The sequence below is a fragment of the Balaenoptera ricei genome, chromosome 5, assembly GCF_028023285.1.
Source record: "Balaenoptera ricei isolate mBalRic1 chromosome 5, mBalRic1.hap2, whole genome shotgun sequence".
Classification (NCBI taxonomy): domain Eukaryota; kingdom Metazoa; phylum Chordata; class Mammalia; order Artiodactyla; family Balaenopteridae; genus Balaenoptera; species Balaenoptera ricei.
The window spans coordinates 29,341,935-29,360,311 of NC_082643.1; the positions used below are offsets into that span (position 1 = coordinate 29,341,935).

The 18,377-nt window shown below is 42.9% G+C and overlaps 1 protein-coding gene across 3 annotated transcripts in view; it reads right to left on the reverse strand.

Moving 5' to 3' along the window:
• ZNF827 (zinc finger protein 827) overlaps window positions 1-18,377 on the reverse strand; it is a 178,355-nt gene that overhangs the window by 120,612 nt on the left and 39,366 nt on the right. For all 3 annotated transcript variants that reach the window (XM_059922572.1, XM_059922571.1, XM_059922573.1), the window contains exons 3-4: window positions 9,625-9,797; window positions 3,654-4,134 (exon numbers count right to left, since the gene is read on the reverse strand). In XM_059922572.1, the coding sequence (XP_059778555.1) occupies window positions 3,654-4,134; window positions 9,625-9,797 (654 nt within the window). The remainder of the gene's footprint in view (window positions 1-3,653; window positions 4,135-9,624; window positions 9,798-18,377) is intronic.

Sequence of the window (18,377 nt, forward strand, 5' to 3'; positions counted from 1 at the left end):
TCCTAGGCTGAAACTTGGAGCAGAGTTTGCAAAATTCTCTTTTCCATCAGCCCAGAAAGCCAGCAGCAGGGACTGTCCCATCCTCTTCCCTGAATCAGTTACGGTGCTGAGCCTGGAAAGCCTTGGTCCTAGGGGACAAGGTTAATCTTGAGGGACGAAGGAATGTTAAGTGTGGGCTCAGGCAGAAGAAGAGTAGACGGTTCGGGGAAGGGGTTTGATTTCACAATCACAGACACTAGGAAACCTCAAAATGGGGGTAGGGAGGGAAGGATTTAGAGTCCCTTTAAGAGAGGATTCCAGGGCTTCCCTGGTGGCGCAGTGGTTAAGAATCTGCCTGCCAATGCAGGGACATGGGTTCGAGCCATCTGCTGGGAAGATCCCACATGCCGTGGAGCAACTAAGCCCGTGAGCCACAACTCCTGAAGCCCGCACACCTAGAGCCTGTGCTCTGCAGCAAGAGAAGCCACCGCAATGAGAAGCCCGCGCACTGCAACGAAGATTAGCCCCTGCTCGCCACAACTAGAGAAAGTCTGCACACAGCAACGAAGACTCAACGCAGCCATAAATAAATAAAATAAATTAAAAAAAAAAAAGTAAGCATGCTTTACACATTTATAAGGTTTAAAAAAAAAAAAAAAAAGAGGATTCCACCAGTGATTTTTAATCCAGTGGGAGCAAGAAAGACTCCCCTTAATCACCAAGCAAGAAAGAATCAAGTGTGTTCCATCTCTCCTTTGGAAACAAGAAGGTACGGACACGCTTGAATTTGCCACTGTGCTCCGGTTCTGCAGACTGTGATGTGGCTGGCACAGAGACTCCCAGCCCCGGTGTCCACAAACAGCTGCACCCTAGAGTCCCAGCAGGTGCACACACAGAGCCCAGCTCAAAAATTCATGGCAAGAACAATGGCGCCGTTATGATGCCTAGGGACAAGGCCTGATGCTAACCCGACATCTGATAAGGGAAAGAGCTAGAAACTCAGGCACAGCTCCCCGGGATCTGGCCTTTTGGTCCCGGGATCACAGTCACAGACACAGACAGTTAGAACACCACAATGATGGGAGCTATCAATTCCAGAGCCTGACCAACCAGAGAGCGAGTGGAAGAAAAATAAATAAATAATCACCCCCCCTCACCTCCGGATAATGTATTCCTTTCCTTTTCCCGTGGGCTGCGTTGCCACTGTCACCAAGTTTACATTTACATCCAAATACGCGCACACACAAAAAAATTACCAATGCATCTCACTCCCCGGTGACTTTGTAACAGGTTGCTAGGTAACAGTGCACACAAGTCAGGTTTCAGGACCTCTAGTAAGCCACCATAAAATAGCTGCACAGGCCTTTTGCATAAACAGCGTGCATTTGTTATCTGTTTTCTTATGCCAACTGATCAGTCAGTAAATACTGCGACTGCCAAACCCGTAAACAAGTCCCTATCAATAGCCAACTGAGAAAACAGATCACAGTATAAGGCCTGGGTGCACAGTTTTTCACCCCAACCTACCGACTGGCGTCTCCTCTTGTGTTTTTCCTGTTTGCAAGCCTGGCTCCCAGAAGCCACAGGCCTTATCTTGTGCTCCCTGAGACTGGGTCTGGGGCTAATTACAGCCTGATGCTGGGCACTCACAACTGAGCTCAGCAGGAATTGTGTGCCATCAAACCTTCCTCCACCCCCCTCACCTTCCTCAGGATTAAAAACTTTCCGGAGTCCTGGAGTAAAGGGAGTACCCTCTTCCTAAGAGTTACTAACCTCATACTGAGTTTCCCCTGTCTGCTAAGTAAGGAAATGTCCCCGTTTCTAAGCTATGCTACGTGAATATGCCATTGCATTCCTTGGGAAAGTGCTAGAAGAGCCCAGAAAAGGAGCCCCTTTTGCTATGACATTGGTGGGAGAGACCATCAAAGAAGAACCAGCGATCTCCTAGAAGTGAAAACTAAAAGATCAGTGGCAAAAGGAAAACCAGAAGCCTGAATTTCCCCCACATTTTCAAAAATGTTTAAATACAAAAAGCAGAGTCTCAAAGAGCACACGTCCCCCTAGGTTGGGATGGAAGAGGAGAAGACAAGGGAAGAGCGTTCTTCACTGCCACGGTTGAATTCCTGACACCCGATCATTTCCGGTGTAGGACGAGCTCACTCATCTTGCAGGGTGGGATGCCTCCCTTTAACATTTCCATCCCAGTTCTTTCTGCGATGCCTCATTTCCATCCCCTGCCTTTCCTCATTTCTTCCAACCAGCGCAGTGCACTCCTGAGGGGCAAAGACCTGGGGTGATGGGGACATTCCAGAAGACCTGACTGAAGTGTCACTGAGCAAAGGGACTTCAGAGTGAAGCAGAACCTCGAATTCACCTGGCGATGACATTTAGTGAAATGCGACTCACAGCCCATTTAAAGGAAGGTGGTGACCAATTATTCTCCATTTAAAAGGGTATTGTCAATCTCCAAAGAGCTGAAATGGCATTTGGAAATCATCGTGGGGACTGCCATCTTCACTGAAAGATAGAACCAATTCTCAGCCGACCTTTCCCCACCCTCCACATCTCTTTTAAAATTTAAAATCAGACATTAAAAAATATAATGAGTAGCAGCACAGACCCACAACATGTTTTCTCATTCCAAAACGTCAGGAAAAACAGCGCTCCCTCAGCATCTCTACATCCCCCATTCAACTCCACAACTTAAAGAAATTGAGGGAAAAAAAGAAAACAAACTAAAAGAAACATCATGCATAATTTGATGGTGAAAGTGATATCAATTAGTAATAAGTTTTTAAAACATACTCCATCTTCTTTCTAAAAGGCACTGGGGCAGTTGCAAAAGAATGTTTAAAAAAAACTTTTTTTAATCACACTTTACATGAGGTACCTGGAGTAGTTATGTTCATAGAGACAGAAAATAGAATAATGGTTACCAGGGGCAGAGGGGAGGGTGGAATGGGGAATTCTTGGTTAATGGGTACAAGGTTTCAATTTGGGAGGATGAAAAAGTTCCAGAGATGGATGGTGGTGATGATTACACAACAGTGTGAATGTACTTAATGCCAAAGAACTGTATACTTAAAAATGGTTAAAGTGGTAAATTTCATGTTAGGTATATTTTACCACAATAAAAACACTTTCCCTTAGAAAAAACAAAATTTAAAGATAATTTTATCATTTGCTCAAATTTGAAAACTCTATAATTGCTAATAGTAGTCTCTGTATACATGTCCTTTAAACATCTTTTAAATCAAGGCAATAAAGAACTTGAATAACACAAAGCAAGATGACTCATACAAGCACTTTAAAGAACCCAACGGAGAGACAAGTTAAATAGGGCTCAAGGTCACACAAAGAACTGTCGCCACCCTGGCTCACGCTGTGACCTGTCCCCCACAGCAAGAACTCATAAAGGGGGAAAACCGGAAGGAAATCAACGACCCCTGTTGTTTTTAGACCCAAACCACAGCCACGCCTACTTCCAAAGGACTGCAAAAAACAAGTCTCAAGGAGAAAATGTATGAGAGTGCGGACAACTGGAATCTCAAGCGATCTTGAAATCGCTTAGTTCTACCAGCTCATTTTGTAGATGAGAACACTGGTAGAGAGATAGAGAAGAGAGAGAGAGAGAGAGAGAGAGAGAGAGAGAGAGGACAACCCTCTTCAAGTACCTGACAGCTTCATGAGAAAATCAGACGCCATCTTTACAGAGATGTCCTGGCTGAACAATGCGGACGCGCTGTTGGCTGCATAATCGGAGGGCTCTCTCAGCTTCGTGTGGTTGGCCGGCCTGTCGGTAGCATTCAGAGTAAAGGAGGTTGGCAGGCCATTATCTTCCTTGGGCTCCTCCTTCACCAGCAAAGGCGAGACGCCAGCCCCACCCTGGCTAGTCCTCTCTGGAGTGCTGGACTTCATCATGGTCCCCACTAGCTCTGTCCCTCCTCCTTCCCTTTGCTGCCCCAGGCAGGTACTGTCACTGAGGTGGGGAGATCCCTTGACATCGGGGTCTGGGATCTCCTCCTTCACCTTGGCTTCTGTCCTCAGGAAGTGCTGGTGACAGCGCATGTGGAGTTTCAGGCTGAAGTGACGGGAGGAAGTGAAAGGGCAGAGCTGGCACTGAAAGGTCTCTCCCCGGTCCTGGTGCTGATGAACCTGGCGGAGAAGCAAGAAGAGTGAGCTAGCCACTGTGTGCTGACGGAAGACGCCCTGTTGTACATCCACGCTACTCAGCGACAATTTCCTCACAGTACAGAGGGCTGGCCCGGGGAATCTCATCACCAGAGGAGCACTTCATTACGTGCTTCAGGTCGTGAGGGCCATCCCTAAACATAAAGCAGGTCCACGCAGGTTAAGAATCCATTAGTAAAGCCGTACTCACAACGGAGGATGCTGTCTGCCAATGGAGGCCGTCTGGGGTAGAATCCTCCTAATATTCTAGTCATCCCATCTCGGTTGATGTCTTCAGAGAAAACATTATAAACCCAGCACAATTTGAACTTACATAATTACTAGTTGGGGGTCAATAGAGGTAACCTGTCAAGTAATATAAATACACTGCAGGGACCCAATTATTACCACCCGGAGAATTAGTTATGTTTTGCAAACATAATTTCCATTTTCAAAAATGCTTCTCTAGGTAATTAAGAATGTGGCAAATAATGCCTCCAGGGTATTCCCGTTTCATAGACAGAGAAACTGAGACCCCGAAGCACGTGGCTAGAGCAACATGACATATAAAGGAAGCAGAGGGGGACAAAAACCAGGGGTTGATGCCCACCAAGCTGTCTCAGCAAGATGAAACCAGTGTTTGCAAACGTGGTTCTGTCTGCAGTGAAAGAATGCAGACTTTTAAACACAGTTCCAGCCTTGCCTGCACAGTACCTGTAAAAATGGCTGGAAACTTTTTTTTACTTCCTGTCACAATCAAATTCAGTGCTTGAAAAAGTGAGGAAATCATTGCATTGGCCCGAGCCAGGCTTGGAGCTGGCAGGTGCTCATAAGCTTGTAACTTCCCCATTCATCTCTGCCAATGTACTTCAGTGCTGACCTGCTCCACCCTGCTATTTCAGGACTGGCCCTCCCTTGAGTAGCAACTGACAATGGTGGAGATTTGGGCCAAAAGATTTGGGGAGTTGTGTGATTTTGGACAAACGAGTGATTGGAATTCAAAACCCAAGTCAAACCGACCTCTCATCTTTGAGTGGTGATCTAGGCAGGATTTGAACCCAGGTCTAAGGAAGGTTAAAGGTTAAAGATTCCTTAATCCACTGGGCCACCTGGCCCCTCTGCACGGGCTTCCTTTCCAAGAGTGCAAGTTTTACTACAGCCGTTTATGCATTCTGAGTGCAATCCAAAAGCATTATTCACCAGCCAAAACATACTTTTAAATAATGTGGAGTGACCAACAAAAGCAAAGAAATTAAAAGTTAATGGTGAGATCCTGTCACTACAGCACCCCACTGTGGCTTTTTGAAAAAAACAACAGAAGAGACTCTGGGTCCCCCAAAGCCTGAATTTCTCCACAGAAATAACCGTATACACTTACATTCAGTTACAGCAAAGCCTTGCTCATTAAAAGGCTTCCCCTCTGCCACCTCGGGAGGGGCTGGAATTGGGGGGACACACACTCTTTGTCACCAGCTGTTAACTGTCTCTGTTCTTTCACAACAAAGGGACCTCACTCTGGAGCAGAGCGATTCATTTACTTTCTCACTCACAGAATCGGGAAGATTCCCCACCCTCTCCTCCAACCAGTACACACAGGAGCAAGCACCTTGGGGGCCTCAGGTCACAGCCCCAGGGGACCCTGACAGGTGCCAGCCACAGCTCGCCCCGGAACCAGGTGGCAAAGGTCATGAGGCTGAAAGCTTCCGTCGTCCCTGGGAGCAGTGCGGTGGGGCAGATTCCATTTCAGGAGTGTCCTGACATCTATTGCCCCGGGAGAGGACAGGAGCTAATCCAAGAACAGAAGCTCCGGAAGCAGCTTCTGGAAAAAGGAAAAGGACAGAGCCCAGGTTCTAAAATCAAACAGGGAGCCCTGGATTCAAAAGCGTCTGTGCCCAAGTCCTGTATGCGGCTCTCCTCTTCCACCCGATCCTGGCCCGGCTATATTTAGTGGCAGAAAAATGAGTGACCGTTGAAAAGAAAAACAGTGGATGAAGTGTTGACGGTCACACTTAGAATTTTATAAGAGCTAGACCTTCCCGGAGGGGCGAGAGCTCGCATTTGACCTTGGAGGGAAGGCTCTCCCCTGCTCTCCCGACAGAAAAGCTCTTTCCGGGATCATCTGTACTCTCTTTAGCCCGACATCGGCTTAAAAACCCTTCTTGGTCGGCTACCGTCAGGAAACACTTGACTAAAGCGTGTCATTCTTTCCAGGTCACATAGACACCTGCTTTCTGCTGGTCATCCTTCACAGAGAGAGCATGTCACCACCCCAAGAGGTGGGAAGTATAAGGGCTGTTGCATCACCGGGTCCACCTCCTGGAAGCAGCTGGACAAACACGAGGACACTTCGGGAAGCATCTCCTCCACCTCACTGAGGGGACCAGGCAGGCCGGGGGTGGGGGGGGGCGCTTACCTAGGAGGCAGCTCCTTAGCTGGCAGGGCTGAGACTAGAGAAAGTCGGCGCCCTGACCCTTGCCTACTTCTTGCCGTTTCTTCACCCACGTTCCCGATCTCAGCCCTCCTCACCTTCTCTGTTCAATTTTAGCTTATGAATTCCGCATTTAATTCCTGTATGCTCGCTCATCCAGGAAAGTTGTAAAAGACTTAATGGAAATCTAAGATAACCCCGAGGAAGCTGGAGGCATTTACAAGCTCCTTCCGCAGCAAGCCATAAAAACATTTGCATGATATATGAAGGAGGAAAGGCAGGCTTTCAGAAAATTGTACAGTGCCTGAACCCAGTAAGTACTGTAGTTGTTGAACAAATAAAGTAGAATCCCATTTTTCCTTAAGTAGCTTTATGTAATCAATATAGAAGGATACAGATTAGGATGATAATGGTTATTTCTGCGTGATGGGATTAAGGGCCAGTTTCAGATTCTTTTTATCAGTTTTTCTAAATTCTCAACACTAAAGCTATGTCATGAAGAGAGAAAAGCAATAAAATTTAGAGTAATTCTTTCATGCCATGTCATCGATTTATTTCTAAATGTAAATATATATTCAGATGGCTTTTGGATAATAATTACTACAGTAGCTGCATTTATTGAGTGTTTCTCCATGCTGGGCATCATATTAAGTGCTTTATATCTGTTATCTCATTTAACCCTTATAACAAGTCCGTGAGATAGATCGTGTGATTATTATCTCCACGAGCGGAAACGGAGCCTTGGAGAGGCTAAATGATTCACCCAAAGCTCCACAGCTACTGAAAGTCACGGAATCGAGATTCTAACTGAGGTTTTTTTTTTTTTTTTTTACCACGCAGTTTGAGATCTTAATCTATAGGCTATACGGCCCCTACTTCTGAGGTAGGGCTTGTTTTAGAAAATCTATCCATCTTGTAGCCTCTGGCGCACAGAGCAAAGAATATTCATTCCTAAGGCCACAGCCATTACATTTCTCTGTAGACTATGTTTTCAAAATCTACCAAAATGAAAGTATGCCTCATCCAAATTAAATCATGAATTCTTTGATCAAAGCAAAAAACACAGGCCCATAAGTGAGGTGGAGAACAGAAAAGAAAGCGGACACCATCTGTTGAAATCAAACTTGCATAAGCCCCTCTCACACTCCCCTCCTCAAAAGCTCAACAGGTTGGGACACCATGAGTTTGAATAAAGTAGTCATTTCACACCACTGCTTTATTGTACTGGTTATTGATTTGTTCTGAAAGCATTCTAAGACCCCACGACCCACAGATCCCTGGCTGCTCTCATCTGCAACGCTGTCATGGCCCACGGTCTGTATCATCAAGGCACCCAACTCATCTCCCTGTAGTTTCAGGGTCAGCAGTTCCTGCTATTGAAAACCCAGCTTTTTTTTTTCCCCATGGGTTTATAAATAGGTTGTTTTAAGTGACCCTGAGCTGAAAACAGGCTTACAAGGTGTCAGGCCAGATGCAAGTTTTCTGCTCACTGAAGCTTTAAATTTGCCAGACCTGATTTCTAAACACAGAGTAGGAGACGGTAACAAAAACAAATTTTAGTTTTAAAGGCATTTCTTTGGAAGGCTCATCCTGCTAATGAAATCCACTTTGCAGGTGTAAAATACAAGATTTTACGCTGGGAAAGAGTTGACAGAGGATGAGGAGGATGCAAGTAAAACACTGAGTCGGCTCAGTAAAATTCAACCAACCAGAACCCCTGGTTAAATGGATTCTGAAAATGAAGGGCCTGCTACTCCCTGGAGACAAAGGCAAATGGTAGAAAACAAATTATATCATGGCTTTAATTTTTTTTTTTAATTTTCCAAGCAATTTCCTAAAGTCAGTAGAGGTTCTGTCTGATCATACCTTTTTAGATCAACAATTCTAAACAGTGATTACTGATCTATTCAGAAGGATAAGACTGCAATATTTTGAAAAAAGCAAATTATGTACACATGCTCTACTTCTTATGGCAGGAAAGTAAACACTTTATAAATAATGTCAACAGTGAGACAATATTGCAAACATCAGTGAAAATGATGGTTATTATTATTAAGGTGTTCAACAATAGCTATTGAAATTAAATAACTACCATTGAACATTTCTGTGTCAGATACTTTGCTAATACCTCCTTAAATATTAATGATATCCCTTCCAGACGAACATAATCATTCCCATTTAACAGATGAGAAAATTAAGTCTAAAGACTCATTTGCTCACCACTTCGCTAGTAAGTTACACAATAAGATTTAAAGGCAAACCTGTCAAATTCAGAAGCCATGCTTTTTTGATCTCTTGGGTTTCCTCTTTGCATTCCTTAGCATTAAGAGGGTCTGCTAAAAAGTTTCCCCCCAGCTCACATAGGAGTGACACATAGTCTAGTCAATTCCCTATATGCTCATTACAGGCGCAAGCCCCCCAGTCGCTCCTAATAGGACAGTGAAAACAATGTCTTTAGATGTTTGTTAAGTGTGATCCCGGGAATTATGACGGCTCAAACACTGTCAGCCTCAAGGGGACTCAGTCTTGTCAGGAGTGGCCCCCAAGTCTCCCACAGGGTGAAAGTTAAAGCCCAGGTGTCTTTCAATGTCCTCACGCTCCCTATAAGATGTCTCTGGGTGTGCCTCTGGGTGTGTAAGCTGGACGGCAAAGCAACAGCAGAAGAGGGCATTCCCTCCAGGAAGGGGGGCAGGTCCAGCAGTCCTTCCTGAACCCGTCTTTCCCTGCTTCTTGCTCTCCCCTAACTTTTCCTCCTAGTGCCCCAAAATGCATCACCGTGCAAGGCCAGGTTAGGCTGTTGCTTCCCAATAGGAAAGGATGGTTCTACACTACGTATATTATTTGGATACTGAAGCTGCTCTCTGCTTTAAGTTCTGGGTTGTCGAATGGACTTGAAGATGCTTATAATGAAATCCTTTACAAGATCCTTTTCAATGTGCTTCATTGGCATTGCAATCTGCCTTTCAGCACTGAGCTCTGGGCATGGATCTGTGCCAGGGCCCTGGCTGTGCCTGCCTCGCTGTGAGGCCCATCCGCAGGTGGCTTACCTTCATGTGGGATTTGAGATTGTCCTTGCGAGCACACCGGAATGGACAGAGCGGACACTGATGACTTTTTAAACCTGTGTGAATCACCATGTGCCGCTTCCAGTAACTCTTCCTTTTTATAACCAAACCACATATGGGGCACTGGAAAGGCTTTCCGCTTTCCTCTTCTGAGGCTTGGAAGAAGGAGAAAGACAGGAAAATTAAGGAAAACAAAAAGGCACATTGCGTCCAGCGCTAATTCACATGCATTGCTCTATAAAGAACACTAACAAGGAACTGGGGGGCTTCAGGGGGTTTTTTGTTTGGTTTTGGGTTTTTTTTGGTTTTGGTTTTTTGGGTTTTGGGGTTTTGTGGGGTTTTTGGGGGTTTTTTTGTTTGTTTGTTTTTGCTTCGTTTTGTTTTGTTTTTTGCCATTCCAAGACTTTATATCCATGAGGAAGCTTTATTACTGCTTTTCTTCAGGTAGAAACCCACGTTCATCTCATTACTTCCATCTGGCCTCCATTTTTCAGAATCTGATCATCCTGCCTTGGGAAAGCCCTGCTTCCAGAGGCCATCCCACACTTCGGAGGGCATCTGTCCCAGCTCAGCCCAGAGAAGCCTGACTTCAGAGCCTTTGTTTCCTGAAGGAAACTGCCAGACTCGAGTTCACATCTGAATTCCTGAACTTGGAAAAGGGTAAGAAATAAAGACAAGTCAAATGGGACCGAGAAAAACACCACAGTGAAAACCAAACAGCCATCATAAACCTCACAAGCCCAACTCCAGTGGAGACAAATTTCAGGCTCCTACTGCTGACTTGTTCAGTTTCGGCTTCAGCAGATGCTGCTGCCAGTTTGGCCATCAGGGGGTCTTAAGGTCAGAGGTTGCCACCCTCTTGCTTCTGTCCCTCTGGTGGCCACTGAGATGCACTGCCCTCCTCTGCACGGCGACTGGGCCCCACTACTCACTTTGGGAAGAGCTACAGCCGGGTAGCTGCAAATGCTTCCATTTTTCAGGAAAGCCAACAAACCAACTACTTCCTCCAAGGAAAGCTGAGATCACTCTCTCCTCCACCAGCCCCAAAGGGGAGGGTGTCTATTGTGACACTCTGTTGCTACACATCTGGTCTATCAACTTATACTGCTCAGGGCCACACTAGCCTCTGCGATTTAGGGATAGAGGAACTAAAAACGAGTAGAGTTAAGGACTCAGACTGTCTGTTCTTAATCATGAGGGATCAGGAACATTTCCAAACTGATTCAATAAGTTGTAATACGCTCATGAAATAAAAGATGAGAAACCATTTTTTAAAATGAACTAGACCTATAGATGCTAATATAGAAACATGTCCAAGATATTAGAGTTGGTGGATAAAGCAAGAATTGAAACTATGTGTCTAGGGAGATTCTATTTTTATTTTCTAAAAAATAGGAATCAATTGCTTCTCAGACCATTAAGTGAAAGGTTGGTAGGGGACTTTCTAAAGGATGAATCAAGCTGACAACACCTAAAACCATTAATCTCAACATCACTAAAAATGGGACAGACATTGTGTGCCCTCTGATAATCCATCTATGAAATATTCTTACAAAATATTTAATCAAGCTTCTAGATAACTAGTAAATTTACTGGAAATACAGGTTGTTTTTTAGAAATGTTAAACACACCAAGAGGGATGGAATCAGCCAAATTCAGAATGTGGGACATTCTGTAGGACAGATGACCCAGTTTCTTCAACTGGCATTTTAAGAAGGGAAGAGGTTATAGATGAAAAGACACTTAAGAGACATATAAAGCAAACGCAAGGTGTGAAGCTTATTTCGCTCCTGATTTGAACAAAGCAATTATAAAAAGACACTTTTGAGATAATTAAGAAAATACTGATTATAGCCTAGGTGTTCCATAATACCATGTAGCAATCGTTGATCCTGTTAAATGTTGTAATAGTTATCGAGGCTATTTGTTTTTAAAGTCCTTATATATATGTAAATATTTACAAGCAAATGAATATGAGGTCTGGGATTTGCTTTTAAATACTTGAGCAAAAAAAGTAAAAAAAAAGAGGGGAATAGGAAGAATGGGATGAATAAATGAAACAAAAAAATGATATCTTATTTTAAAAAAATGATGTTTTATTTGTATGAGAATTGTCTAGAACCGTACCCAGGAAAACATTAAGCAGTTCATTTTAAAGGACTGTGGATTAAAGGGAAGGAGTCATGGTGGGAAACTTTTGTTTTCATTGTATATTCCTCTGTACCATTGGAATTTTTTAATATATGCATTACTTTCATAATTTTAAAAGGAAATATTCCCAAGTGTAAACTTTAAAATGATCATATTATGTATTCATGGAGTCAACTGAATCTCCACATGCAAAGAGCCACTTAAAATGGATGGAATCAGAAGAGTTCTGGAATAAAGTCGGGGCACGCCAAAGATGCCATTTTTACAGGTGTAAGCAATATTGGTTAGCTCAACCAAGCACCTGGAAAAAGAATCCTCTATCTGAAAATATACCCTTCAAGTCTGGAAATTCTCCTTGTGATGTGTTCCATCACAAGTATTTCCTTTTTTTGATTGGGGGATGGGGTGGGGACTGAGGATTTCCTTTTACTCTAGGAAAAGCACACTTCGCAGAGGCCTATAAACACGCTTTTTATAAACCCAAGCGAGCTTTCCTGCTGCGTCTCGTTGTTGATTGCCTCTGCTGACCTCTCCTGACCTATCCCTAATTCGGCCTCTCACTTTCAATCCTGCATTGTCACTCCCTCCACTCTGATACCCTGATCACAAAGATGACATGTTGAACAACAGATTTGAGAGAAAAGACCGAATCAGGCCCCTAGGTGAGATTAGTGTCATAAGCCAGAGGGGGGGGAAATGATGATGTTTACTTGGGGTTGTAAGAACATCAAAGTAGTAAGAAAGAGATACACAAAGAGGCTTCCACTAATTCCCATCTTCAGGAAGTACTTCCTACCGTCTAAACCCTAAACGGCCTAATTTTACACGATTGTCTGGGAGAGGAGAGAAAAACTGAGATGTCCTCCACTGACCTGAGATTTCCTGGCACATCATAGGAAGGCCATCGAAGGGCATTTACTGACAAGAGGAACACTGCTGGCTTCCCCCAGAGAACTTGCTTTGCCTAATGTGATCAACAGGCTTCCTATTTTTTACTGACGCCCTCCCAGCCCCTACCCTAATCACGTATTCTACATGGCAAATGGATCACAGACTATGCTACATTGAACCCTGCATATTCATATTTCATATAAATGTATCTTATTTGGGAGCTATGCTTCCTGAGCTTTAATTAATATCAAAATATACATGCATGGTGCACAAATTAGGGTGTCCTTGGATTGACCGGGAAAAAAGAATTCAAATACTCATACTGAAGAGAAACTAACAGCAAGATATGTGGTCAAATAGCTACACTCCTGTATCTATTTGACATTTTTAACTGATCGCTGCAGGAAAGGAAGACAGAAGCCAGTGATAAAAGTAACCAGAACACAAAGATCGAGTTTAAAAATTGGCCAGTAATTTCCCCTGGTAATATCTGCATTTTTATTTATTAAAAAAATTCATATTTTAGTAGGATGCCCTCCACGCGTATACGATGTTGTTAACTACTTTAGAGAAAAGAGGAAGTAAGGATGGACTCTATTTTGTATGCCAAAATATTTTCAAGGAACTGACAGCTGTAAATTTCACTCAAATTTCGAGCCTAAGGAAATACGACCACTTCCTCGGAATGAACCACACATTCTTGAGGCAACAGGATTGAAGTGTTCATAATTTTACCTAGTTTACAACTGTCCGATGAACAACCTCCCCCAGATACACCACTAGTTAGTACCACTGCAAACAAAACTAAATTCCACCAAATGCTGCTAGACCTGGTGGGATGGATAGCTGCTAATTTGCTCCCTTGGAGAAAACATTTTCTCTTTATAAGCAATAATATTATTGGAATAAAAAGCAATACTAAATGTGTGTAAAAGGCCTGTCATGCAGTAAATGGAGGCTATCTGTAGTAGCTATGGTAAGAATAGTAGTGACAATAAACTCTTCCCTCCAAAGCAGAACACTTACCACCAGAGCAGATGTAAATTTTTTTTTAAATTAATTAATTTATTTATTTATTTTTGGCTGCGCTGGGTCTTTGTTGCTGTGTGCGGGCTTTCTCTAGTTGCGGCAAGTGGGGTCTACTCTTTGTTTCAGTGAGCGGGCTTCTCAATGCGGTGGCTTCTCTTGCTGCAGAGCACGGGCTCTAGGGCTCACGGGCTTCAGTAGTTGCGGCGCAAGGGCTCAGTAGTTGTGGCTTGCGGGCTCTAGAGCACAGGCTCAGTAGTTGTGGCGCATGGGCTTAGTTACTCCGCGGCATGTGGGATCTTCCCGGACCAGGGCTCGAACCCGTGTCCCCTGCATTGTCAGGCGGATTCTTAACCACTGCGCCACCAGGGAAGCCCCCAGGCAGATGTAAATTTAAACAACTGACATCACATAAGAAATATGTAGCTCAGGGCTTGGCCCAACATGGCAGATTATTCCCGGAGCCAAGAGGAAATAAAATTCAGCAACAATCCACTGTGCTGTTCAGGTAGGTCCAGCTCAGCTTGTGCAGAACTCTGATGGCCAAATTCAGCTCAGCAGGGGAAACAGAAAGATGGAAAAGATGGAAGGAGAAAAGAAGAAGAGAGTGGAGGCAGGAACTGGCTAGGGCAGAGCTGGAAGTCCTTACCTAGTGTCTCTAGCATCGAAAACAACGCCGGGGACCAAGTACAATTCAGTCATTGTGTGTTGGACCATACTGAACTTAAGTGGAAAGGGCTGGGTCAAGAGAGTATCAAAAAATGAAACATGGGCTGGAAATGGAAGAAAAAGGTCCAGGAAGCTGCCAGTAAGTCCCAGCGGAAGTATGTTAACCCAAGAGCGCATGCTTTTCACAGAGTATGGCAATACACATGTTGAAAGAATGAGTATATAAACCATGATGATCACATACTTATAGAGATGTTCACATACTCATAGCTCACTTATTTTCAAAATGAATTTTGGAGCAACTAATGTTAAAAATGCATGCAGTGTGACTACCTCATTAATAAAGTACAATGATATATGTCATCTATTTACAATGGACAGGATCTGTCCAAGGCAGAGAGACAATCTTGCAGAAGGTTTGATAGGGAATTTTAAGAAGCAACATATTTAATTCAAAAACAGAAAAAGTTTTATTTTGAGTTGATAGACAAATAAAGAAAGCAAAAGCAAGGAATTTTAAAGCGCGAAACAATCTGGGAGGATAAATTCCGACCAGTTCAGTGCACAGTTGAGGAAACTGAACTGAGATTTATGCTTATTATGGTCCTTCTGCTTGTTAGTGGAAGGGTGGGGATGACAGCCAATCTCTTCATGTCCGGTTGGTGCTCTGCCCTATTGTCTATACATAAAAACTTCATTGGGTTAAAAAAAAAAAAAATCATGGAGGCTTTTAACTAAATCGCTGTAACTCAAGGTAGGTCATTTTTTCAACAAATGTAATTGTTTTGTAGGCTTTGAAATCAAACTTTGCCTTGTTATATCCTAAGCAGCAAGATAATTTGCAAGTGGGTCGTTTCTGCAAACAGACCTTTCCATACACATCGAAGGAGTTTAAGACGCCAGGTGGCTCTGGGTGTGTTTAATCCCTGCACCATCCGTCCCCCCTCTAGGCCCACTAACCTACTAGTGCGTATCTCTGTAGGATGAGCCATCATCCTCCTTCCTAACCATATACATGGATTTAACATCTTTCCATGGAATTTCTTGGGCATGTCTCTCAACTCCTATTTCAGGGAAACAAAACCTATGTTGGCAATGGATGTCACAGGGTCTTTCTGCTGTTACTGACATCAAGATAGTCGATGCATATTTTAACAACTGGTAAGCATTCAGTAAAACTAAGAGAGAAGTCTGATATCTAGAAGCAGTCTAAGTTTAAATCACTGGGGAAATATAATTGAGATCGGTGACAGATAGTTCTGAATCTTGATTAAAAAGTGAATTTTCTAAGGAAGTCCCTCTATGCGATCATCCCCAGATTACGGCTCTAATAACAATGGACCTAAGGGGAGTATCAGAAGAGGTGACCTGACCTTCCTGGACTTTCTCTGCTTTTGCAATAATGTTAATAACATCTCACAAACAGGAATAAAAACAGCAGCCAGAAAACTGTATCTATTGACCCAGGAAATATTCTTAGCTCTCAGCTATATGAGACCAGCTTGCTTCTAAGCATATTTAAATTTTACTCAGGAAAATAAGATGCTTTGGAGACACTCTCTCGGAAACTCGCCTAGTGATTTCTTTTAACCAGGAGCCTGGCATCCTGGGAATCTTGTTGGCCTTCTACAAGAAACTTTGTCTTTAAAATAAAAACCATTTATTTTGTTCTGAGCTGCAACAGAACAGTAGCTTCAAAGAGAATTGAGTCAATGTGTGACATTTATCTTTAGAGTAAATGGACATGATCTTCTCTCTATCATGTCCCCTTTCAGAGGAGCAGTGTGGCATGTGCCGGGGCGCAGGGTCACATGAAAGAAACCTCCTCCTCCAGTGTCACCTCTCCTTGCAGGGGGAACGGCTATCGAGTGGTGGACTCTTTAAGGAATTAAATACACCATGACCTGGCAACAACCGAATCCTGTTCAAATAAGACAAATAAGGGCAGACCTAAAAGACACTTTTTTTTTCCATGGTTTGGACTTCCCGTGACCTAAAGAAGGTCAAAGAAATGCTAGTGTCTAAATGACTCAAGACAGGACTAGCTTTTCTAGCACATCTCCCTTTGTAACTCCAGAATCAACTTTATATGCCCTTTTTGCAACATTTTGAGAAACAGCTTTAAAATGTAAAGCCCCCCTTGAAATCGGAATGGTGTGTAACTTATTTCTGTGGATTTTTTTTTTTTTTTGGTTATTATTTGTTTATTTAAGTAGTAGGCAACAGAAACCCTTTCCCTGCTGTGAGAAGTCGTTCCACCTACTTATTTTGAATTAAACTAAGATTTCTTTCTAAAGTAAAGGAAAAAAATAATCACGAGAACTGTTTAGAGGTGTGGGTGACAGCTCTCACTGCATTCCCATAATGCTTTTTAGGTAAAGTCAAGTCACATCCAAATCCAGCCCCCAGGTGGTCCTGAAACCAACAGTACCGTGTGGAGAAAGGGAGAGGAGGGGGCAGACGGAGAAGACCCACCTTCCCTTCCACTCCTCAGATTCAAAAACCAGTGATTCAAGTAACATCAGCCAAATTATCTCTCCATGGTACAAAGTAAATAACAAAATCAGATATTCTATCAACTTCTTAACCCTTAATCCAGTTAGGATGCTGGGAAGTAATGACATTCACTTTAAGTGAAAAGTGCACAGAGGCACCCCCTCTCCTATTTCCAATCCATGCAATAAGGAACAGAACTTGTCCACCGACCTAAATGTCCATCAACTGATGAATGGATAAAGATGTGGTGTATATATATATATATATATATATATATATATATATATATATATACACATACATACATATACACACACACACAACTGATGAATGGATAAAGATGTGGTATATATATATACACATACATACATATACACACACACACAATGTAATATTACTGAGCCATTAAAAAGAATGAAATAATGTCATTGGCAGCAACATGGATGGACCTAGAGATTATCATACTAGGTGAAGTAAGTCAGACAGAAAGACAAATATCATATGATATCGCTTATATGTGGAATCTAACTTATTTACAAAACAAATAGACTCACAGACATAGAAAACAAACTTATGGCTACCAAAGGGGAAAGGAAGGGAGGGATTAATTAGGAGTAAAGGATTTATAGATACACATCACTATATATAAAATAGATAAACAACAAGGATTTACTGTATAGCACAGGGAACTATATTCAACATCTTGTAATAACCTATAATGGAAAAGAATCTGAAGCTGTACACCTGAAACTAACACAATATTGTAAATCAACTATGGTTTAATAAATAAAAGTTCTAAAGAAACAGAACTTGAATTTAGGATGCGCCCACATGGACACACAGGGGATCATTTCAAGAGCCCTCGTGTTTCTCTTTGCAGCGATCTTTTCTCTTGCGTGAGTTTTACCAAATGAATTTTTTTTTTTTTAAATACAATCACTCAGTCAATGGAGCTGCTTTGCCAAGTCTTGCACTGTGAACAGAGGCATGTGCAAAACAGGGGGCACAGGTCCCTGTCCATCAGCAAAAGGGGTGGCAGAGCCCCATTCTGAGAAGTTCTTTTCTCTCCTCTTTCAGTTGGAACATGTTCATTGATTCAAATATTAAGTGTTTCAGCAACAGAATGAATTCAGTAAAGAAAAAAGAAAAAATCAATTTCTTATAGATCTCCATATTCAATTCTGCTGAGAAGCCTGTGGAGGTATGGGCACGGATTAAGTGCATTTAAACCAAAAAGGGAGCACATCTCATTCCTGGAGTGTAGATCCTGCAACAAAACAGGCAAACAGTCTATCGCCCACCCTGGAAGCTCGTGACCTCTCTCTCCTCTTCACGTGCATCTAGTCACTTGAGTGAAAAGATCACACTTCATAACTATTGCTGGTTACACCCAAGACACTTGAAAATTACAAAGCCATTAGAGTCTGCCGTCAGGAGAGAGTTTTATCAGTTCCCTCTTTCCAAGCCTTTAGCCATCTAAAGTTTATTACTAATTTTGTGTA